The sequence below is a fragment of the Rhinatrema bivittatum genome, chromosome 8 (assembly GCF_901001135.1).
Source record: "Rhinatrema bivittatum chromosome 8, aRhiBiv1.1, whole genome shotgun sequence".
Lineage (NCBI taxonomy): Eukaryota > Metazoa > Chordata > Amphibia > Gymnophiona > Rhinatrematidae > Rhinatrema > Rhinatrema bivittatum.
In genome coordinates, this window is record NC_042622.1 from 166,540,603 (window position 1) to 166,564,557 (window position 23,955).

Below are 23,955 nucleotides of genomic sequence, written 5' to 3' on the forward strand. Positions count from 1 at the left end.
TGAAGCACCCTTGGTTGCACATTGGCAGTCCTATGATTACGATAACACGTCGTTTACATTTTTCGCACTTGAACAACTCCCACGTTCCATTTGTGGTGGAGATTTTTCATCAACTCTGATTAAAAAATTAACAATGCTGGATCTACGAACCAAACTCTAATTCCTAATTGTCTCAACTGTGAGATTGAATGGTCCTCTTTTTTCTAACAGCAACATTGGTTGTTCTTCCCAGCTAGTCTCACTAGCTCTTTAGATCTCCAGTACACTTAATTTTTTTTTTCCTCTATCTTCCCCTCTCCCCCAGCCTCCCCCTTCTTTCTCCCTCCCCTTCTGTTTGTTCCTCCCTCTTTGTTTCCCCCCCCCTTTTGTCTTTCCTACTTTGCCCTCCCTCTCCCCCCTCTCTGGTCCATCTCCCCTCCCCCACCACCCCTCTCCAAACCCCCCCCCTTCCTTCCCCTCACATTTTTCTCTCTCCCCTCTCCATTCTCCCCCCCCCCCCCCCCATATCCACCTTGTCTCCCTAGCTTCAGTTTCTGTACACACTGTCCGTTCTCTTATCTCTGCCTTCGGACTGGCTCAGTAAAAAAAAATAAAAAAATCACATGACCATTTTTGGCGCACTATTCATCTGAAATTACCCAATTCAGTCTTCTGTACACTACACTGCCGCACTGTTACTAGTAAACCAGAGCGTCCCATGTGAGTATTCTTATATTCCTTCTATACCCACATCTGGTTCTATTTTTCACCATTTTTACGCTGTCTCACTGTTGACAGAAAGTGCCTCCTATAACTTGCACAGTTCTGTCTTCCGCCAATTGGTATTTACGTCAGTTTTAGCATTATCCCTCTCCCCCATACATTCCCGACTGTTTTTACCATTGCACATTGGCTTCTTTTATGGTTTTTCAGAAAATTTACTTTGAGCTGAGGTCGGCATTCTCTGCTGCTCCGTGAAGTGAGCCCTGTATCCGACAACTCTTTAATGACTATATCTAAATCCACAGAACTATAGCGATACAGGTAAATCTTTATCCTTGTAATCTTACACTCCGGGTCCCACAATTTTAAAATCTCCTCACCCAAGGTGTTAAACCGCTTTCATCCTTTCCCTCGTCACAAAGTGTTTCTCCTTGCACACATTTGTTTAGCCAAAAATTAGTTAATACTATTTTATTTTTAATATTTCTTTTCACCCAAGGATGGCACAACATTTTGGCTGTTTTTTTCATTTATTCGTCGTCTTGGCTTTCTAGAATTTAAAACTATTTTGAGCCGGGCCGGCTCTGCCTGCCGCTCCTCGATTTCAGCTCTGCCTCTGGTATCCACACCTAGTTATCTTCACTAGTAAGATAACTAATTGGTCTCCTTGTATGCCATTCTTTAGTTTTTGGTCCCTCTATCATCCCCTCCTTTCCCTCTCCTAACCCCTTGGTTTCTTCTTTCAGAACATTAAGAGCTAACCCTCTACTCATGGACGATCTTTGCACCCTGCACTGGTGCAGTGAAGACTCCCTTGCAACTTAAGCCTGGCTTCTTCTCATTTTGGTTCTGCTCTTTTAGATCTTTCACTGACTTGATGTCTCATGTTTTTTAAAGCTTCAACAATAACTACCTCTAAGGATTTTTTCCTGCATGGGAGCCTCACCCATCTCCTTCTAGGTACACATTATTTATATTATAGTATTCTCCACCTGTTTTTTTGTCTTAATGCCGTTTCTGTGTGTGTCCCCCCCCCCCCCCTTTTTTTTTTTTTTTTTTTAACTTTCATCTCCACTATATAGATCCTGGAAGTTTGCACTCTAGTTTACCCAGTATACACACTTCTGCTTTTTACTATCGGGCCGATACAGTACGGACTCGGTAGAAAGAGTGCGGCAGTGCCGGGCGCACCCACGTTTGCCGCACGCACAGTTCGGATCACATACCGCTCGATACTGTATTTAAATGGCATGCAAATGCAAGCCGCGTCCAACGCGCGTCCATGAAGCGCAATCCATTTTACTGTATAGATGCTATACGGCGCCTATACAGTATCCTGGGTGCGCTGGTACCTGTCATTTCAAATGACAGGTACCAGGAAGTGGATCCCAACTTTAACCAAAAGAAAACCTAAAATCCCCTCCTCCCAAAGCAAGGCGCAGGACGAAAAGCGACTCGACATGTAAAGTATTGTGAATAAAGTGTAACCAAAGTTAACTTACTTTTTCTTTCAGCCCTCTCTGCCCTCCTCCGGAGGCGCACACCGCGACTCCCCTGCCTCCCGGGGGCATCCGGCGGCGAAAGCGGCTTCCAGCGGCCCCCGCCGGCGAAGATGGATGAACGCACGCCCATAGTGCACGGGCGCTCAACCCAGCGAAAGCGCATGAACGGGCCTGTGTGACATCACGGCGTATGTTCATACGCTTTCGCTGACGGGCACCGGTCAATTTGGGCGATCAAGCCAGCGAAAGCATATGAACTTACGCCGTGACGTCACACACGCCCGTTCATGCGCTTTCGCTGGCAGCCGCTTTCGCCACCGGCTGCCCCCGGGAGGCAGGGGAGCCGCGGTGCGTGCCTCCGGAGGAGGGCAGAGAGGGCTGAAAGAAAAAGTAAGTTAACTTTGGTTACACTTTATTCACAATACTTTACATGTCGAGTCGCTTTTCGTCCTGCGCCTTGCTTTGGGAGGAGGGGATTTTAGGTTTTCTTTTGGTTAAAGTTGCTTCGGAAGGAGGGGAGAGAGGACCCGGAGACCGGCACCCATGGACACGGCCAGGGCAGGTGAGCGGGGGCTGGGGGAAAGTTTGCCGCCTACCCTTACCCCTGCCTCTAACGCAGGGGTAAGGGTAGGCGGTAATTTAGCAGGTTAAAGACGCGGCTAAACTGCAGGTTAAAAAGGCGATAGTCGGGGCGCACGTTACTGAATGGGAGGGAATAGCTAATCCAATCGTTTACATCTCATATACATGCCGCGGGCGGAAAGGGTTACCCGAAGCGGTAAGGATGGGTTAAAAGGGATAGTGAGTCGCAGGTTGGACTAACGCGGCCAAGCGCGGCCAAATCGTGAGTAGAAAGCGGGTTAGAAGCAGGGTAACCGCGGCCGCACTTTACTGTACTGGCCTGTAAGTCTGGTATTCCTCCCTTTTGTTCTTTGTTTCTATAAGTTTCTATGACTGATTGCATTGCTTCTGTGTTAGCCAATCTGCTCAATACTGTATATGTTTCTTTCCTTATAGATATATATACAGTGGTGATTTCCCCCTGACGCAGCCCTGATGCGAAACACGGCTGTGTCGGGGATCCTGTTTTCTGAATTGTAAAGGTGTTTCGTAGAACTTTATTTTTATCCATTCCTGCAAATAATAAACCACTTTTTGAGATGTATTGACCAGATATTTATGTTTAGCCGCGCATTATTCACATTGTAGTATAATTTATACCATTAATATTTCAGTACATTGCTGTGGTATTCCCTTGAAAATGTAAAGGGTGTATACACAGGCTGACACTGGCTATTCAGAGGAATAGTAGCATCAGGCTTCCACAAAGGCATGTTTAACAACATCGACACTAACCTCTGACTGTGAAGGATTACAAAACTGAGTAATAAGACATAAAAGGGGACCTGGGAATTGGATTAAGAATTGGTTTTGCAAGAAGCAATGGCCTACCAGCAGAGGTAGTACAGGCCAGCATCATAGTGGATCATGCTTGGGGCAGATGTGGAGCACAGTGGCAGGACAAGTTGAGAAGCCAGGTAAAGGACATGGAGAGAGAGTTGGGGGTGGGGTGCATATGGAAGTGTGTGTGCACATCTACCCAAAATGAATGAGTCTCAACTGAACAGACAGAATGGGCCCATTTTGGTATTTATCTGCCATCATTTACTGTGTTAGATGTAAAGATATGATATGGAAGGACACCTGGGTATTGGATTTACTGCCGGTCTCAGATTCAGAGGAAGATGACAAGGACGGAAATGGCCTACTGATAGAGATGGTTAAGGTACGCTCCATGCGATTTTGGTCATGTTTGGGATAGATATGGAGCACAGTGGAAGGAAAGGGTTGAAAGTTCAGGTTAAAAAAGACCTGGGGGAAGGGGAGGAGTGGTTTTGGGGCTAGCATGGGAATTTTTATGCTCTTCAACCCAAAGTGGAAGAATAACAGCTGGACTGACTGGGCGGGCCCCATTTGGTCATTTTCTACCATCATTTACCATGTTGTTATGAGCCCAAAAGTGGTAATGTTTCTAAATTGAAACAAAAGTCACAAAATATGTATTTGAATTTTTCATTTAGTGTACCTTTGTTAGTGTGCCCAATTATAGCACAGTAACTCATGAATTTACAAAAGTTGCATGCAGAAAAACACAGTACTTATAAGTGTAATATAGCATATGTGTGAATATATGCTGTTTTAAAAGCCTCAACATACACGCATAAATCAGGGTCCATGACTAATTTGCACGTGTGTTAAAAAAAAAAAAAAAAAAAGGGAGGGGGGCTGGGTCAGTGGCATTCTGTAAATTTGGCTCCTACTTGCATATATTTATTCCTCTGTATCTGGAATAAGTGATTATTAACATCTTAAATATGAAAAAATGTCTGGTTGAAGGATCTGGGTGAAATGGGACTTCTGAAGAGCCAGAAAGATCTTTATGAGTTGCAGATGGACTGGGCAAACTGGTAGACTAATTGGTAAAACTGGTTAGTTCATTGCCATGCAGATGTTAGAAAATCCCCGACTCATGTGAAAATGCCAATTTACAGAGAGTAAATGCATTTAAACACCGGTAAAATCTACTCACGTATCCCTTTAAAATTTGAATTTTCCTTGATCATTTCCTGGCAATTCATGATCACTTGACCATTAACATCTGGTTATGGGCAGAGATTTAGAACAGTCATTAATCCCGATAATTTTATGGAGGGGACAAAAATAACACTAAACTGAATTACAATGGCATGGCATTGCATTAGAGATACCTCACTTGACAAAAATCTTGATGCCTATGTTAGCAAAATAAGACCAAAAAAATAAGGAATTTTGTACCTTTCATGGCATATATTCAATTTTACATTAATTTGTAGACACATGCAACTTATTAGGGTGGCACAGACACTAATTGCCCAAGCAATTGTCATCAGGGGGCTTGACACCAAGTGTTGCTGCTGTGTCAGGTAAGACTTGTTTTGTGCTAGTGTGCTGGGAGGGAGGTGTAGGAAAAGTAGTGAAATGGAAGTTGTGCATCTGGAAAGAACAGAAGCAGGGAGAAGTAAGGAGAGTGCCTTGACAGGGGGATGGAGGAAGGGACAGCAAAGAAAAGGAAAAATAAAGGAAAAGAAATAAAAATAAAAATTAGTCAAAACGAAAAACAAAATAAAGTAAAAAGGCAAAATAAAAGGAAAATGATTCCCTGGCACCTAAAGATTTCTGGCCTATGCCTAAATTTTCTATTTTTCTACCCCACCCTCTGACCATCTATTAACAAATGGTGTTCCTTTTTACCCACAAATCTCTTTATATTCACCTCACTGTTAACAGTTCAAGAGCGCTCAAGATGGAGAAATGGAAGAACTCTAGCAGAAGACTTAGCTGAAAGGAAAATAAGCTCTGCTGGTCCTGTACTCAGGCTCTGCTTGCAAATTAGCCCTGGAGAGCATGATACAGGGCAAGAGGGAGAGAAAAAGGAAAGCAGTTGGGACAATGACATTAAAAATATGGTCACGACCTGGCTACAAAAAAAAAAAAAAAAAAAGAGTAGAGCTGAGCACAGACAGAACTGGCACCAGGGCTGCCAACCTTCACATGGAAGATGGCACTCAACAATGAATGCTTTGTGATGCACCCAGCAGCGCACCACTGCTCAGTGCTCAAACACAGAAGAAAATAACGTCCCATTGGCAGTGACAACTCTACAGACATGGAAACTTGGCAACAATAGCCCTCATGGGCTGATCTTACCATCTAGCCTCTGTAACTATGTCTTCTGACAACAGATTTTAGAAGCGTCAAGTGAAACAAAGAATATAAAAGGCAGATAAAGACAATAAGGCCCATCAAGTCTGCCTAACCTCACTTCCTTCTCAGCTTTACTACATCTTCCCCTCCCTCAGAGATCCCCTCTGCTCGTCTCCATCACCTCCACTGGGAGGCTGTTTCATGCATCCTGATCCCATGACCCCTTGTTCTACAGCCTCCTTTCAGTGCAGAAGCTTTGCCTCCTGTGCATTTATTCCTTGGAGGTATTTAAATGTCTATCATACCCCCCCCCCCCCACACTTCCCTTTCCTCCAGAATACACGTTTAGATCTTCAAGGGGCTGATGAAATATCATGCGTGTAAAAATTGCGCGTCCAATCCGGAAACACTTTTTTTTTTTTGAACTTGTGCAGATCCCCTCTGTTGGGTGCTCGATGTAATACTCAAATGAGCTGGTACGCTAAAAGGGACGCATAATGGATAAATTGTGCGTCCATGGCATCAAGCGCCCAGGAGACGTGGCTGTGCACAGGTAAGGAAAATGGGCACAATTTTCCGAGCATCTGTTTTCCTAACTCGTGCACAACCACAGGTTAGGAAAATGAATGCTCACAAACTGAGCTTCCCTTTTCCTAACCTGACTGCTATCAAGATTTTTTTTTTCCATGTTGCAGCTTTCTGTGGTTCTTCCTGCTTAGTATTGTAACAATATTAGAGGAACCCCAGAAAAGCTGTATTTTTGCTTTTCTGTGCATGGCTTGGGGTGCCTCAAAGCTTAACACTGTGCCGGCGTTAATTTGAGGGTTAAAACGTGCACGTTAGGCACACTTTTTTTTTTTTTTTTTTTTTTACCCAATGGAGGTACTAGCTAATCGCCTCAACATGGCATTTGCATGTGATGAGCGCTATTAGCTACTCGCCGATATGGACGAATATTTGAATACACTAATCCCGATATTGCTTTGGCGTATGTCTAATGCGTCCAAAATGTGCATCCAACCGCAAGTTTAGCGGCACACTGAGCTCAGCACCCGATATTGCATCAGCCTCTAAGTATGTCCTCATATTTTTTATGATGAAGACTACTAACCATTTTAATAACTAATGTCTGGCTGCTCGCAGAGGCTCAGGCTCCTCCAGTGGCATGGACGCCGCCATTCCGTGCTCCCCGGCGTTGTCCTCTCTAAGCGCACATGCACACCATGCATCGGCCTAAGACCACATGTGGGAACAGCAGCCCGGACGCTCCCTGACGACGTCAGCACAGCTGGGAATAAAAACCTCAGCCACGCTTCCTGCCGATGCCTCAACAGGAGGTCCTCCTGCAACCTTGCAATGTGTGTTGCTTCTCCTGCCATGCTCCTGACCCTGCCTTGCTCTAGCCTTCTTCCTGTTCCAGCCCTGCCTTAATCCTGCCACTTCTTCCTGCTCCTGCCTTGTCATGCTCCGGGTCCCAGCCTTGCCTCTGCCTCCTGCCTTGCCCTGTCCCAGTCCTCTGTCTACAAAATTTCTTAGTACAGACCTCTGCTTTGGACCCAGATCATCCTCTTTCCTGCTGCCTGATACTGACCTCTGCTATGGACCCAGACTGATTACTGCCTGCCCTGACCTCAGCCCAGCTCTGGACTCTCTCTCTCTCTCTCTCTGACTGCCCCTCTGGGACAGTCACCTGCTGGTCCCTGGAACCCAAAGGCTCAACCTGCAGGGAACAGGTCTTTTATAGGTGAAGGTCCATCTCAGTCCCAGTCAGGGGCATGTCTGCCAGCTGTCAGCGTGGGCCTAGCAGGTTCACCTACTAGGATGCGTCAACCACAACACAGCACATGGGCTCACAACTATGCAAGTTTGCTGAGACCATGAATTTGGGAGACAAGCCCTCAGTTCAGGCCATATCTGGTCTGGTCCACTGAGTCCAGCAGCAATAGGATGTCGTTGAGGCTCCTCCAGGGGCATTGAAACCACCATTCTGTGCTCCCCGATACTGCCTTCTCTAGGAACGTGATGCTTTAAGAAGCATCACGACCCTAACGCTCTCTGATGATGTCAGCATGGCACGTAATAAGAACTCCAGCCATGCTTTCTGCCAATGCCTCAGCAATAAATCCTCCTATTACCTTACAGTGCGTGTGACTTCTCCTGCCATGTTCCTGGTCCCTGCCTCACTCCAGCCTTCTTCCTGTTCCAGCCCTGTCTTACTCCTGCTGCCTTGTTCCAGATCCTGCCTTGCTCTGTCCTCCATCTGCCTGATCGCCTGGTACGGACCTCTGATATGGACCCGGACCTTCCTCTCGCCTGGTACTGATCTCTGCTACAGACCCAGACTTCTCTTTGATCACTGCCTGCACTGACTTCAGCAGGCTCTGGATTCTCTCTCTGAGTGCCCTCTGGGACTCTTGCCTAAGTCCTGCCAGCCCCTGGAACCCAAAGACTGAACCTGTGGGGAACTGACATTTTATAGGTGAACGCTCAGCTCAGCCCTAGCCAGGGGCGAGTCCACCAGCTGTCAGCATAGGCCTAGTAAGTTTGCCTACTAGGCTGCGTCAACCACACTACAGCACAAGGGCTCACAACTGTGACAATAGCCACCCATTAGAACAAACTCCATCTTGTTGATATCCATTTCCTGCAGTCTCCAGAACCGTACACAGTATTCAAAATAGGGTTTTAACAGAACTTTATATAGGTATTACACCCTTTTTTCTGTAAGTTATTCCTCTCCTTATGCAATCAAACTTCTGGCTTTTGGTGCTGCCTTACCAATCTGTTTGGTCACCTTAAGTTCAGCATATATGATCACCCGTCTCTAGTTTTGTGCACATCAGAACTTCATCCCCTATATTATACTGCTCTCTTGGAATTTTGCAACTCAAATGCAAGACTCTGCATTCTTTAGCAGTAAATCTTAGCTACCAAACGCTAGACCATTCTTCAAGCTTCACTAGATCCCTTCTCATGTTTTCCACAAATTCCAGGTTGTCTACCTTGTTGCAGGTTTTTCATTCACAAAAAGGCAAACCTTTCCCAAAAGACTTCTGTTAAACAGAAATCAGACCAAGTCACAATCCCTGTGGCACACTACTGATAACCCCCCTTTCCTTGGCGTCAACTACACTTTATCACCTTCAACCAGGTTTTAACCCCGTCAGCTGCAGCACTCAGTTTCTTTATAAATCATCTATGAGTAACAATTTCAATGGCCTTGCTGAAATCTAAGTAGACTATAGCTAGTTCTCTTCCCTAATATATGTATTAATTACATTTATAAACTGAATATGCAATACAAGCTAAGTAAGAAGATCTAACTCTCTGGCCAGTCAAAAATTGATTAAATTTAACCGACAAGACCTACCTCTATAAAGCCATTCTGTCTTAGATTTTGTAATCGAGGGGTGGACAACTCCAGTCCTTAAGAGCCACAAACAGGCCTGGTTTTCAGGATATCCACGAGCTAGATTTGCATGCACTGTTTCCACTATATGGAGATTTCCCACAAGCATATTTATTGTGGATATCCTGAAAACCAGGCCTTTTGTGACTCAAGGACCAGAGTTGGCCACCCCTGTTGTAATTCATTGGATTCTAGAAACTGCACTATCCTCTGTTTCAGCAGCAATTCCATTGATTTGTACACTACAGAGGTCAGACTAACCAGCCTGTAGTTCTCAGACTCCTCCTTACTTCCACTTTTGTGAAAAGGAAATGAACCACCTCTATCTACCTACCTCTCCAATCCTTTGGAACCACTCCTGACTATAAAGAAGCATTGAAATGGTCACAACTTCTCTAAGTTCCCTTAATGCTCTCAAATATTTACCATCCAGCCCCATTGCTTTATCTACTTTTAGTTTTGCCAGCTCCTCATGAATACAGTCTTCTGAAAATCGTCTGAAGTCTAACTCACCCTCATTCTTATTTGTGGCAGTTTTCTATGGTGTTACTCCAAGCTCTTCCTCAGTGAACACTAAACAAAAATATTTTGGTTGTTCTGCTTTCTTCCCATGAGCCTCTATGTATTTTGTCCCTTCACCTTTGAATTTTATAATCATGTTTGCATTTCACTAACATGTAAAAAAAAAAAAAAGTATTTGTCTTCCTGTTTTACTGTACTACCTATTTTTTCTTCCATTAGCATCTATGCATTCCTGACTACTTTCTTAGTGTTTCCAGATACGGTTGCCCGTTTTCCTCTTTCTGCAGTCTCTTGTAGTTTATGAACAGTAACTTTTTCCCTTACATTTTCAGCCACTTCTTTAGAAAACCACAGTGGCCTCTTTTCCTCTTATCTTTATTTACAACTCCCAGGATCCTTGAGCATCTAAGGGAAGCAAGGCCCTTCCCTTAGATCCTGGGAGTTGTAGTCTTTATTTTGTACTTGGATGCTCCCCTGTTGTTCAACCCTGAGGTTGCTTTTCTTCTTTTTAGTATATGTCTGCTTTTTATGCCTCCTGTCAGGTTGTACCTTATTATACTCATTACAATATATATACACACATACCATAACACCTATTAAAGCAACAGAACTGTTGTTCAACCCTCAGGTTGCTTTTCTTCTTCTTAGTATGTGTCTGCTTTTTATGCCTCCTGTCAGGTTGTACCTCATTATACTCATTACAATATACATACACACACATACAGTGACACTCCTCTCTTTCTTCCTAGCCTGTCTGTCCCAAATAGGCTGCAGCCTGGTATAACTATATCCCAAAAACTGCTATGTGGAATGGAAGGAATCCGTAATCAATATAATTCCTCTAATAGTATATTTGTATGTTACATTATAAATTCTTATTAAAGATGATCTTCATAATAGGCACTCCCAGCCAAGTAAAAAGGCCTTCAATTGCCTTCTGTTTAATCATCAGTCAAATCCACATAACTGAACAGAAAATGTTTTAAAGTCTTTTTTCAATGTTTCTACAAATAAAATATCTGACCCTAGAAAATATCTTCCAGGTTGTGGACAAAAGCATAACTTCATACATTCAACCCCTACATGGTCCAGGTTTTGAGCTTTCCACTATGTATCCGACTATATTGAGGCTACAACCCATCATTCATACTTCATTATTAAATTTGTCCGTGTGATAGTATCATCACACTTCAGTGCTAAAATTTTAACCTGAACATACAGTGGAGAAGAGTTCCATTTGAAAACGAACCATGTTGGGGATGAGTGTATAAAGATATGCTGTGTCCACAACTTGGAAGATATTTTCTACAGTCAGATAAGATATTTTATTTGCAGAAACAATGGAAAAAAAAAAAGACTAAATATTTTCTGTCCAGTTATATAGATTTGACAGATGATTAAATAAAAAGCAACTGAAGGCAGTTTTACTTGGCTGGGAATGCCCATTATGAAGGTCATCTTGAATAAGAATTTATGTCGTCACATACAAATATGCTATTAGAGGAATTATTATGCTGATAACTATATCCAAGTCATGGTTCTTTGTGTACTACATCTCTGTGACTACTATGGGTATGAATTGCAGTTTCATAGCCCAATCAGTAATTTATGAATGGCAGCACAATAGTTAGGCCTACATAAGCAGGTTATACCTGCTTAAGTTCACTAGTCTCAACCAGCAGAGTCCAGTTTATTTATATTGGTAAACATCACTATTTTTTAGTTGAAAATTTTATCAGATATTGATCTGTCATTCATTGTATGTTTTATTGTTAACCACCAATAACTGATTATTGAGCAGGACATACATTTTTAAATAAATAAATCAGCCTCTTCCAAGACAGTCTCTAAAATCTGGGACTTTATTTTGATACTATGAGTACTAGTATACAAGGCTTCCCAGATGCTGCTCTCTTTTCCCATTTCTGAGTGTTTCAAGGTTTATTTTCCTTCATGCTTTGTCCACCCATCCACAACTATCCTAGTTTAAAAGTCACCCTCGGTAGGTTTTCCAGTCTGTTTTGAAAGACACTACACCCCTTCTTTGACATGTGGACCTCCTATCTGTTCAGCAGTCCTTGGATCATCATCCCACTGTCCAAAAAAGCCAAAACGCTCATGGTATCAATGACAGCATTTCAGCTTCCTGGACCCTAGAATGATATTCCAAGCACTGCTGAGCAGAGATAGGGGTTTCAGCATTTTCCACACCAGACTGACAAACCTACAGGAGGAGAGCCTTAAACTAGGACAGGCAGGGCTGGGTGGGCAAGCGCAAAGTAAGTGAAAGTACCCATGTAAGTAAATCTTTAAACACATAAGAGAAATGGGAAAAGAGGGTTACATCTGGGAAGCTATGTATACAAATGCTCACAGCATGAGGATACATTGTTTTTCTATATTGGCTTTGGTTGGATATGTTTTTAAATTGATTTGTATTGTTGTGAAGTATTGCCTGTATTTTTAAAATAATTGTTTACTTGTCTATATAAAGACATAAATATATATATATATATATATATATATATGTCTTTATATAGACAAATATATATATTACAATTTTCATTTCATTGTTCTTAACACCCCACTTATTAAGCATGTTATCTCATTTATTCAGGAGGTACAGGGTAGGAATAGAGATATATAACAGCAATGCTTATAAAGGTACAGAGGAGGCACTGTGGGTTAACCTGGAATATGGAACTTCCATTTATATTGGTATGATATAGGGACGTCTGCAGGCAGAAGGCATGATAGAGATTTAATTGAGGACATTCACAAAACTGCTAGATTTCAATCTTCTGGATACTGATTGGGACATCCTGGCTGTGGCGTCACCTAGAAGTAGGAAAGTCCTGGACTATCTGCTGAAGAACTGTGCTGGCAACTGGGGATTGACACATTTGGGGGGGATACTGGGCCTGATACTTTCAAAAGGGGATAGAGTTTCTGATATAGTGGGGGGATCACCTGAGATCCAGTGATAACAGGATGTTAAAACATCCTAAGGACCAGGATGACCCTTTGCCCTTGAGCTATTCACTCTGGTACTTTATCGAAACTTACTAGATATTGTAATATTTGTATCATAGCTCCCTTTTTCCTTCATAAGAGTATCTTTAGTTCATGTTGCCTCTCTCTATATAGCTTATAGACACAGCCATACACCACGTTGGTAAAGAGGAGGCGATTCAAAGAAGAGCCACCAATGCCCTTTTGTAGAAATGGGAGGTAATTTTCAAAGGTGTTCAGTGTGTAAATGTAACATACTAACGTAGCAATTTTCAAAAGCCCATTTCCACGCTTAAAAGTGCATTTCCAGTTTTAAGCATGCAAATCCTTTTGAAAATTACCCCTATGGTCTTCAGAATTGCACACAGTATTCAGGGTGGAGTCTCAGAGATCTGAACGTTAACACTACATCCTTCTTTCTAAAGACACAGAGTATGTGAAAATAAGGATCAAATAAGCTGTAGACAAGACCTTTTTATTGGACTATAGTGCTATTACGGTAATTAATAAGCAATAGTAGCTTGTCATCTATCTAATGTTTGGGTACTTGCCAGGTACTTGTGACTTGGATTGGCCACAGTTGGAAACAGGATGCTGGGCTTGATGGACCCTTGGTCTGACCCAGTATGGCAATTTCTTATGTTCTTAATATATTTGTGACTAGCTTTTGTAAGCTATGCTCCTTTCACCAAGTCAGTGACTGAAAACCACCGACTCACCTGAAGGAAGCATAGATTCTGAAGTTCTGGAAATCACAGTGCAACACCATTGATAAGTTCAATTAGGTCTCTGTAACCTAATTTATTCAGACCAATAAACCTCAAATCACTATATCATCTTCCCAACAAAAAAAAAAAAACCAAAATTAAACTGGTACCTTTAGTGTGATATAGAACAGCAGCTCTCTGGTCAAAAGAACCCCAGCTATCTTTTCTTTCTAGGCTTCCCTGGTACCTCTGTTCTTTGGCGGAGGATAACAAAGTGTTTGTAGGAGAGACCAGAGGTGTTTCCATCTCATAGTCCTTGGAGAGAAACACTAAAGCACCTTGGCTACTGGCATCTGATTTTTGCAGTTCACCTATATGATGTGGTTCCAAGGGTTGCACATTACCCTCACTGGCAGTCCCAGGGACAGGTTTCATCATACCACTAAGAACTTGCGGGCTAGTCCGTTTATCCAGCTCATAAGCCTTGGGGAACGATGGACATTCTGTTCCTGAGGGAATTATTTCAGCACCCTGTGAAACCAAAGTGGCAGCATATTCCCCTTGAAATGTCACTTCCATGATTTTACTATCTGTCAGTTTCCCAGTGGCAGCCTCTGGGCCAGCACTAGGCTCATTTATAAATGACAGCCCCCACTGATTCTGGAAGATATCCCCCAGGCTTTGCTGCTTGGTCTGACAAGGCAGATCCACCTGTGTGCTGCCCAAAAGCACAGATTGCATATTTGAAGGGTAGATAAAAAGGCTAGATTTCTTTTGATCAATGACTGCTACAGAAGTAGTCAGGTCCTGGGAGACTACCTCAGCCCCAATAGACATGGGTGTTACCGTGAGCAGTGGCTGGGATCCGGCAGGATATATTTTACCATCAGATCCTGCTAAAATCGGCCCATTAGAAAAGTTAGCTGAAGTAACAGATTTCATAGCAGACATGGGGACTTGGGCTAGGCGACCCGCTTTTTGCACTGCAGCTTCTCCAGTAAATGACAACGAAGAGGACGACAACACAGATGGGCTCTGAGCTGTTTTGTTGAGGTTCTCTTTAACTTTGCTTGCATAACTTATTTTAGGTACAATTTTAGCACTGCTATTATCCACTGGGAAAACTGGGGGAGGTTTAAATAATGTCCACGAATCCTCTTTAGAAGCAGTTGCTTGGGCATGTTTTCCTTTGGGTCGGTCATCAAACTTTTTGCTGATGGCAGGTTTGGCATCTGAGTTTTTCCTCTGTATATCTCCAGTCAGAGGCTTCCCACGGCCGGTTCCTCCAAGCCCAGCTTCGTATTTCCAAACCAACTTAGAAGTGTCAACACGGCCTCCCTTTTGTTCAGCAAGGTGCTCAGCCTTGAAATTCTCAGAGTCCTGTTTTAAGGATGGGACATTCACCTCCTGCTGCATTATATTTTCTGGCACCAAGTTCAAGTTTTCACAGCCCTTGGCACTGTTGCGCCGTGCTTTCCGTTTCTTCGGTATGGTATATCCACTCTCGGATCCACTACCATCGTTGTCTAGAGCTCTGCTAACATAACCATTAGTGATATAGCCAGAATTTGTTGTTACAACACCATTAAGAATTGATACTGCCTCGTTCCTGTCTGTAGATTTGTTTTCTTTAGGGGTGCTCTCATAATATTTGTCATTCTTTTTGTCCATACTGTTTTTCTGAATGAAACTTTTGGCTTTGTTTCCTACTTTCCCCAAAGTGCTGGCCTTTACAGTCTGCTTAGGGGGGAAGTTGGTGTCTACCAGCTGCTGGCTGCCATTAGGTATCCTGATGGAGATATCACAGCCCAGGTTCTTCAGAAAGTTCTCTCTTTCTCCTGCATTGCCATTCAGCTCTCCATAACCTAAATACACAAACAAATGTTAGAACATGAGGAGTGCACATCTGCAGAGTAACTGACGACATATAAAGACCAATTTTGCCTGGCTGATATTCTCTCTCTTTGGGTACACAAGAACATAAATTCCCATAAACACAACATGATCTTCCTTTCAGTTGCCACAACCCCACAACAAACTTCCATAAGCTTTCATTTGCAGCTATCTAGTGATTTTTTTCCTGTTTTAATAGATACTTCTCTCCCCCAGTTTTTCTTCCCTAGTTCATTGCAGTGATCACCCCGAGACTGGAAGCCAGATCCTTCCAGAACCCTGTAACTATGGGCTCCAAATCCAGCCACCAGTGTCACACTTGTACAAGCCCTGTGACATATTTGGAAGGAACGAACCAAAGCATAGTTTGGATTCAGAGATTGAGAAACAGACAGAATAAAATAAAGTTTCATTGTGTCCCTGGAATGAGTCAGACCCTGTCTGGTAAGTGCAAAACCGCACGAGTACCTGGGAAATCTATCAATATAGATCAGAAAGCTGGCCAGCTGCATGCCTGCCCTCCCCATCCTAACTCTCCTTCTCAAATAGCCTGCAGTGTAGCATGAACTTTAAAAATCTGGCTAGCAGCTTTAGGAAAGTGCAGGAAAACAAATGCCCAAGTTATCAAAAAAAAAAAAGGTCTTTCTTTCAGGAAAACCTACATAAATATAACCAAGTGGCCATCCAAAGGCATAATCTCCTATAACTGTAATGGCTGGTCCTAGCTATGCTACTGAATATTACCTCAGGAAAATAAGAGTCAATCATTTGGATTGTGTTCTTGAAGCTTACTACAATGCATAGTTTTATCTTTGAGCATTACAGATCAAAAGAGACTCTGCCTCGAGGGATGGGTATGTGTCTACCACCCCACCGTCAGATGAAGGCTGCCCAAGTGGCAGTTATAGCAGGTGTGAAAGGGTAAGGAGAGAGGTGAGAGAGCTGCAAGAGATGGAGAGACAAAGGGAGGAGAGTGAGAGGCCTGCAAAGGCCTGGGAGGATAAGCAAATATTTTTTAAAAATTACATTTGCCAAAATGGAGTGGTACCAATTTATCATCTGAGAAGACAGTGTTGGCTTGCAAGTTAGAAAATGCTTGTGTGCTGCCAGACAGGGACTGGCAACAGAGTGATGAGTTTCTGCCGTTCAGACTGATGGAGGAGACGACTCCAGGCGGAGCCGAAAGGCTGATGGGAAAAGTAGCTGGGATTTAGAGGAAAATAAAAGTACTATAATTATAACAATAACCTGGGCGAAGAATGGATACTTTTGCTAATTTACCATAAACCAGAGTTGTATGAAAATGAATCTTGTGAATATTCATTGTACTTAATCACTTTACAGTACTCAAGGAGCAGGGCTCATTATCCCTGGCATAACATCTCTCTCTAACTGACTGGAGAAGACCGTAATCATTAAGGATGCCATGCATGATGGATATTATCCTATCAGAACCAAGATATTAGCACTGGACTAAGTATTTCCTCACAATTCACCAGACCCCTCTCTTGAAGGGGATACAAAAAATATTAAGAGGAACTTTGAATTTCAAGAAGTCTTTTCCGAGTGAAATTATTTATACAATGACTGTGTTATTGATACTGAAAAGGGACTAAAAATGTTGATGCAACAGATTAGACCAAAGAAGTGAGAGCCTTCTCTCTACTTATTACATTTGTTAATCGCCTTACTGGGGCTCTGAGCAATGTATAAAAGTATCATAATCAAACAATATCATAAGATATGCCAGTCCTAGAGTCCATCCAACCCTAGCATCCAGTGTCTAACAGTGGCCAATCCAAGTCACAAGTACCCAAACATTAAATAGATCCCAAGCTACTATTCCTTATTGATTAATAGCAGTTTATGTTCTTTTCCTCTAGGAACTTATCCAAACCTTTTTTAAACCCAGTTACACTAACTGACGTAACCTCTGGCAATGAATTCCAGAGCTTAATTATGCATTGAGTGAAAAAGAATTTTCTCCAATTTGTTTTAAATGAGCTTCTTGCTAATTCATGGCGTGCCCCCTAGTCCATTATCTGAGAGTAAATAACTGATTTACATGAACCTGTCAAATCCTTTCACAATGTTGTAGACCTCTTATATCCCTCTACTAGTTGTCTCTTCTCCAAGCTGAACATCCCTAACTTCTTTAGCCTTTCCTCATAGGGGAGCTGTTCTATCCCCTTTATCATTTTGATCACCCTTCTCTGTACCTTCTCCATCGCAACTATATCCTTTTTGAGATGTGGCAACCAGAACTGCACACAGTATTCATGGTGCGATCTCACCATGGAGTGAGACAGAGACATTATGATATCCACTGTTTTATTTACCGTTCCCTTCCTAATAATCCCTAACATTGTTTGCTTTTTTTGACCACCACAGCACACTAAGCCAATGATTTCAATGTATTATCCACTATGACGCCTAGATCTCTTTCCTGGATGGTAACTCCTAAGATAGAACCTAACATTGTGTAACTAAAGCAAGAGTTATTTTTCCCTATAGGCATCACCTTGCACTTGTACACATTAAATTTCATCTTCCACTTTCACAAGGTCCACTTGAGATTTAGCTACTCTACATAATTTTGTGTCATCCACAAATTTGTTTACCTCACTTGTCGTACCCCTGTCCAGATCATTTATAAATATATTAAAAAGCACCGGTCCAAGTAAGGATCCATAAGGAACTCCACTGATTAACTTTTTCCACTGTGAAAACAGTCCATTTAATCCTATTCTCTGTTTCCTGTCTTAACCAGTGTGCAGTCCACAAAAGGACATCGCCTCCTATCCCATGACATTTTAGGTTTTTGTTTTTTTTTAAGAAGTCTCTCATGTGGGATTGTTGAATGCTTTCTGAAAATCCAAATACACCATGTCTACCGGCTCACCTTTGTCCACATTTATTCACACCTTAAAAAAAAAAAAAAAAAGTAGGAGATTTGTGAGGCAAGACTTCACTTGGGTAAATACATTCTGGCTGTGTCCCATCAAACCATGTCTATGTAAATGTTTTGTGATTTTATTCTTTACAACAATTTCCACAATTTTTCCCAGCACTGAAGTCAGGCTCACTGGTCTACAGTTTCCTGGATCACCCCTGGAGCCCTTTTTCAATGTTGGGGTTACATTGGCCATCTTCCAATCTTCAGGTACAACAGATGATTTTAATGATAAGTTACAAATTAATTGAAATAGGTCTGAAATTTCATTTTTTAGGTCTTTCAGAACCCTGGCATATATACCATCCGATCCAGTTGATTTACTACAGTTTGTCAGTCTGGCCTACCACATCTTCCAGATTCACCGTGATTTGGTTCAGTTCATCTGAATCATCATCCTTGAAAACCGTCTCTGGAATTGGTATCTCCCCAACATCTTTCCACGATGCCCTTATCTTTCCTAAGTGCCCCTTTAACCCCTCGATCATCTAACAGTCCAACTGATTCCCTTGCAGGCTTTGTGCTTTGGATATATTTTTTAAAGTTTTATTGTTAGTTTTTGCCTCTACGGCCAACTTCTTTTCAAATTCTCTCTTAGCCTGTCTTATCAATGTCTTACATTTAACTTGCCAATGCTTATGCTTTATCCTATTTTCTTCTGATGGATTGTTCTTCCAATTTTTGGATGAAGATCTTTTGGATAAAATAGCCTCTTTCACTTCACATTTTAGTTATGCCAGCAATTGTATGACTTTCCTTCCACCTTTCTTAATTTGTGGAATACATCTGGACTGCGCTTCTAAAATGGTTTTTGTTTGTTTTTTTAAACAATGTCCACGCCTATTGCAAAGTCTTAACCTTTAGCTGCACCTTTCAGGTTTGTTTTTTTTGGTTTTAACTATTTTTATCAAAATTTCCCTTCTGAAAGTTTAATGGTAGAACTGTGGATTTACTTATTGTCCCCCTTCCAGTCATTAATTTAAAATCTGAACATATTAGGATCGCTATTCCCAAGCGGCCCCACCATTAGCTCTCTCACCAAATCATGCACTCCACTGAGAATTAAATCTAAAATTGCTCCTGTTTTAGTCAGTTCCTGAACCAATTGCTAATCATAAAATGATACAGAAAACAAATTAACACGTGTAACAAAATGACTACTACCAATGTATCAAAAAATAAACAATCCTGCCTCCCTCATAAATTAAAACAGGTAACCCTCTACCAAATATATCCAAACACTTCCTTAAACAGATTAGGTTTTAAAAACAGCCTGAAGTGAAGATAACCTTTACAACACTGTACACAAAACAAAACCATAAAATTTGTCTTCAGATGTTTCTTGTGATGTCATTTGGTGGTGAACTGTTTGAGCAGACAGAACAAAAGGATGCAATAACTAATTTGTCTGAATCGCAGATCTCCCACTAACTCTGTAGCCACTAGAAAGTCTCAAGGCTCTTGCCCCACGTGTCTGTAGTAACTGGTGTGCCTGCATTATGTAGGTACAGACAGAGGGTCTAGTTCTCTAATCTTTTCCTACAGACACATAATAGGAGAATAGCTATGGGCACAACCTACTAAGGTTTGATGTAGCTGCACGCATTCCCCTTTCCAAACGGTGCCTAAGGTCCAAGTTAAATACAGAGTCCCAAGAGTCCACCCTTCTTGTGTTAATTGCTGGCATACTCAAACTGGTTGGAACACTAAGTTTCTTTTCTCTCAAATATACAGTTTATATTGAAGCTGCATGCTTATTGGTATGAGGTAGAACGCTAAATCTAGTAAAAACAAGGAAATTCTTTTTTTCTTTTTTTAATTATTTCGGAAACCGGTCTCCTTATGAAATGGTCAACACTGGGATTAATCGAACCAGTGAATTCTGGATCCGTAAAAGGGACAGAAAAACAATTGTGGTGGGGGAGAGAGAAAAAAAGGTCTTTGCTGAGCCCAAAATGGTTATTTTCCTGAATGAGATTATACTAATGCCTGTTCCTATTAGGTAACTATACAGATTCTTTTACTAGTATACAAAAAAGCAACTTAGAAGCTTTTCTGTCAGAATAAAATCAGAAATAAACCCAGCCCTGAATGACTATTTGGCTGTAATGAATTAGCAAACTCCCAGGCTTGTCTTTCCCTGCTGATGCATCCTACCAAGTGCAGAGCAGTCACAGATTTTTTATTTTTAAGATAAGGTTTAAATTCAATTCAGCTTTTGAAATCTCACAATAAAAATGTTCAAGGGCAGTCACACTCTCTTCAAAGAGAATATAGTGAGATGTGCAAGTAGTGGCTCATAGCACCCACACTCCTGCCCTCAACTGCTTCTTACCCCTTCTCCCTCTTACCCCAACACCCTGTGTAGTGTGTTCCTTATCCTCTCCCTCTTATCCCCATCCCTTCTTACCCTATCCCCCACCTTCTCTTATCCCACCTCATCTCCACACCCTGCATGCCTTACCCCTCCTCCATTATCCCCATCCCCTCTTTCCAGCTTACTCACCCCTCATCTCCACACTCTGCATGCTTTTCCCCTCCTCCATTATCCTCTCACTTTATACCCTTCCCCACCTTATCCCTATCCTCTTACCCCCATCCCTCCGTTACGTTATCCCCCTCATATCCACACCCTGCATGCCTTACCACCCCTCCATTATCCTCTTACTCCTACTCTCTGCGATCCTTACCCCCTCTTCCGTTACCTTATTCCCCTATCCCCACACCCTGCATGCCTTACCCCTCCCTCCATTATCCCCTCTTTTACCCCCACACGTTGCACTCCAATACCTTCCCCCAACACTCCGCATCCTCAGCGCTCTTTACCCCCCTTCTCTTCCCCTCACAGGCCTGCTTCTCTCTCTTTTACTGTTATCCCAGCCTCCTCGCGCCATATAAACTCTTTTTCACCCCTCTCTCCCGCCCCCCCATTCCCCGAGGTGAGTCCTTCCGCCGCTCCCCGCCCTCCCTCCAGCAGCGCCGGCCGGGCCTCTGACAGGAATCTGCTTCCAACATGGCGGACAGGAAACGGCCTGATAGGGCCAGAACATTCCGACAGGGCCCGAGCCTCCTTCCCGCCCCCGAAGCCGGCTCGCCTCCCCCCGGTGTCCCAGACCTGCTCTCCCTCCTCTTCCCACACCCCGGGCGGGCTCTCTGCCCTCCGCTCCGGCGTTTTCCCTTCTCACCACTCATCTTCTCTCAGGTGCCTCGGGCCGGCTCCCTCCTTGCCGGTGTTCCGGACCGGCTTCCCCCCCCTCTCTGGTGCCCTAGACCGGCTCCTCCCTTCCTCCCTCTCCGGTGCCCCTGGCTGGCTTACACTCTCCCATCTCCTCTCCTCCTTCCCTCCTCTCCGGTGTCCCGGGCCGGCTCCCTCCTCTTCCGGCGGCCTCTCCCCCTCCCCTTCAGTGTCCCGGGCCGGCTCCCTCCTCCACCTACTCTTCGTCTCCTGCGACCCCTCTCCCCGGTGTCCCGGGCTCGCTCCCTCCTCTTCCTCTCCATAGGCCTCTCCACCTTCCCTCCTCTCCGCTGTCTCGGGCCGGCTCCCTCCTCCGTCTCTGGCGGCCTGTCTATCCCCCCCCCGGGCCGGCTCTGTCGGACCTGTTTTCTTCGGGTGCGTTTCCTGGTGCTGGAGGCCGTGCGGCTGCTCATGTTTCAGCGGCCTGGACTGGGCTCTGGCCGCGGTGCCGGGGCCGTTCTGGGCTCCATGCGGCTGCTGCTGAGGCGGCCGGTAAAAGCGGTACTGCGGGGCCTGGCCGGGCTGCTGCTCCTCCATGGACCGGGCCGGCGGGTTCCGGGGCGCTGACTGCACGGCTCGGGGCCGCTTCTCCCCCACCCCGTGCCCCGCCCGCAGCGCAGCTCCCCTCCGCAAGCTGAAGGGCCGGGCTTCCAACGTCAGCAAGATGGCTCCCGCCCGCTTCTCTCCTCCCCCTCCATGCAGTCCCTTGGCCCCGGTTATAGCACGCGTGCTCGAGGTTTCAGCCTCACCATTTACCTTGCACGGCTCCGTTTTTCCCCCTCTGCGTGGACTGCCGGGGCCTTTCTCAAGTTGCTTTTCAATCAGAAAACCCCACTTCCAATAGACTTTGGTATGTAAGCTCCGAGGAGCAGGGACTGTCCTGCAAGGTACTCATGGAAAATATCTGAATTATAACATTGTCTGTTAGAGACTTCTCGCTAATCCTTGTGAACTCCGCTGCCTCGAGAACAAATTTAGGGGGGTCATTTACAAAGCATTTTCCCCATAGACACAGAATAGGAAAAACCTTTAGTAAATACACCCCTTAGATTGTGAGCCCTCTGGAAACAGTACCTGAATGTGATCTGCTTTGAATTAGCTAAAAAATAATAAAGACATTTGACTAACTCATGCTTTTGAAGAAGTCTTACTCCACAATCTGGCCGCCTGAGAGCACATGCAAAGCAGTCTTCAGGCCTTTGAAATAAGGGGATCACCTGTCCAATCCTTTTATAGAGGAAGGGCTAGGATCTCTGATTTTCCCCCCTGAATTCTGAAATCAATATAAATATAAAGAGAACAAGAACATAATTTAGCAGTGAAGCCTGGCACTACCCTTTATTAGTCCCATAAGTATCAGTCCAGATGTCTACATAGTAACGTAGTAGATGATGGCAGAATAAGAAAGACCAGCCAATCTTCCCACTTATTTCCATTCAGAGTGCAAGGATATATAAAAATCCCAAGTAAACTGTTCTCCCCCCACCCCCCTTATTTCATCTTCTATTTATTTCACACTTTTCTAGCAGAGAATTCAAAGCATGTTACAACAAATTTGATCTTTACAATACATATAGCGAATGTGAATAATTGACCTGAGGGGGAAAGATGTAGTGATGATTTGGTAGAGGCAGCTACTAATCCAGGACAATTTTCCTTGGGCAGATGAGTTTACAGAATTCTGGGCTGTACTTATTGTACTTCACACTTAGTTCTGCTCTGGTAGGGTTATACAGTGTCCAGTTCCTGTTGTAACTGAATACTGTAAGGTCCAGTCAACAGTAGAAGGGAAGGAATTTGGGAGGTGGAGCCGGCACTGCTGCCTCCAATTGGCCTGTGCAGTTCCTGCATCAATTTCTCTGCATAGGCACAGAATGAAGGTGGGTGGGAGAAAAGAGATGCATGCAGCAGCAGTTTAATCTGCATGGAGCCGTTACTTTCCTCCATTTGGTGGCCTGGCCTGAAAGACTAGTTGTCTCTGAGACCCGCTGCCATTGCATTAGTGTCCCAGGCCGAATGGCCTGTCTGAAGGAGAGAGTGCTGCCTCCTTCCGTTGCCATTGCAACCACACTGGACTGGCTTACCCAAAGAAGAGATCTAACAGTAAGGAGGAGAGAGGGATGCTGTCTGGGAGCCAGAAAGGGAAAATGAGGATGCTCATGTTCTCAGACGAAGAGGAGAGGGAGAAGGAGACAGGGGAGGGCGATAAAAAAGTTGGGGGTGCTAGGAAAATAGCCAGGGGGGTGATGGGCAGAGGAAGGTCAGGGGGATGATGG

At 43.7% G+C, this 23,955-nt stretch overlaps 1 protein-coding gene across 3 annotated transcripts in view; it reads right to left on the reverse strand.

Moving 5' to 3' along the window:
• Positions 1 to 23,955, reverse strand: part of NUFIP2 (nuclear FMR1 interacting protein 2) — a 51,398-nt gene that overhangs the window by 23,712 nt on the left and 3,731 nt on the right. Inside the window, exons 1-2 of one of the 3 annotated variants that reach the window (XM_029612270.1) lie at positions 22,436 to 22,496; positions 13,769 to 15,463 (exon numbers count right to left, since the gene is read on the reverse strand). In XM_029612270.1, the coding sequence (XP_029468130.1) occupies positions 13,769 to 15,269 (1,501 nt within the window). In that variant the 5' untranslated portion in view covers positions 15,270 to 15,463; positions 22,436 to 22,496. Of the gene's footprint in view, positions 1 to 13,768; positions 15,464 to 22,041; positions 22,352 to 22,435; positions 22,497 to 23,955 lie in introns of those variants that run through there. The other 2 variants (XM_029612269.1, XM_029612271.1) reach the window with 2 other exon arrangements.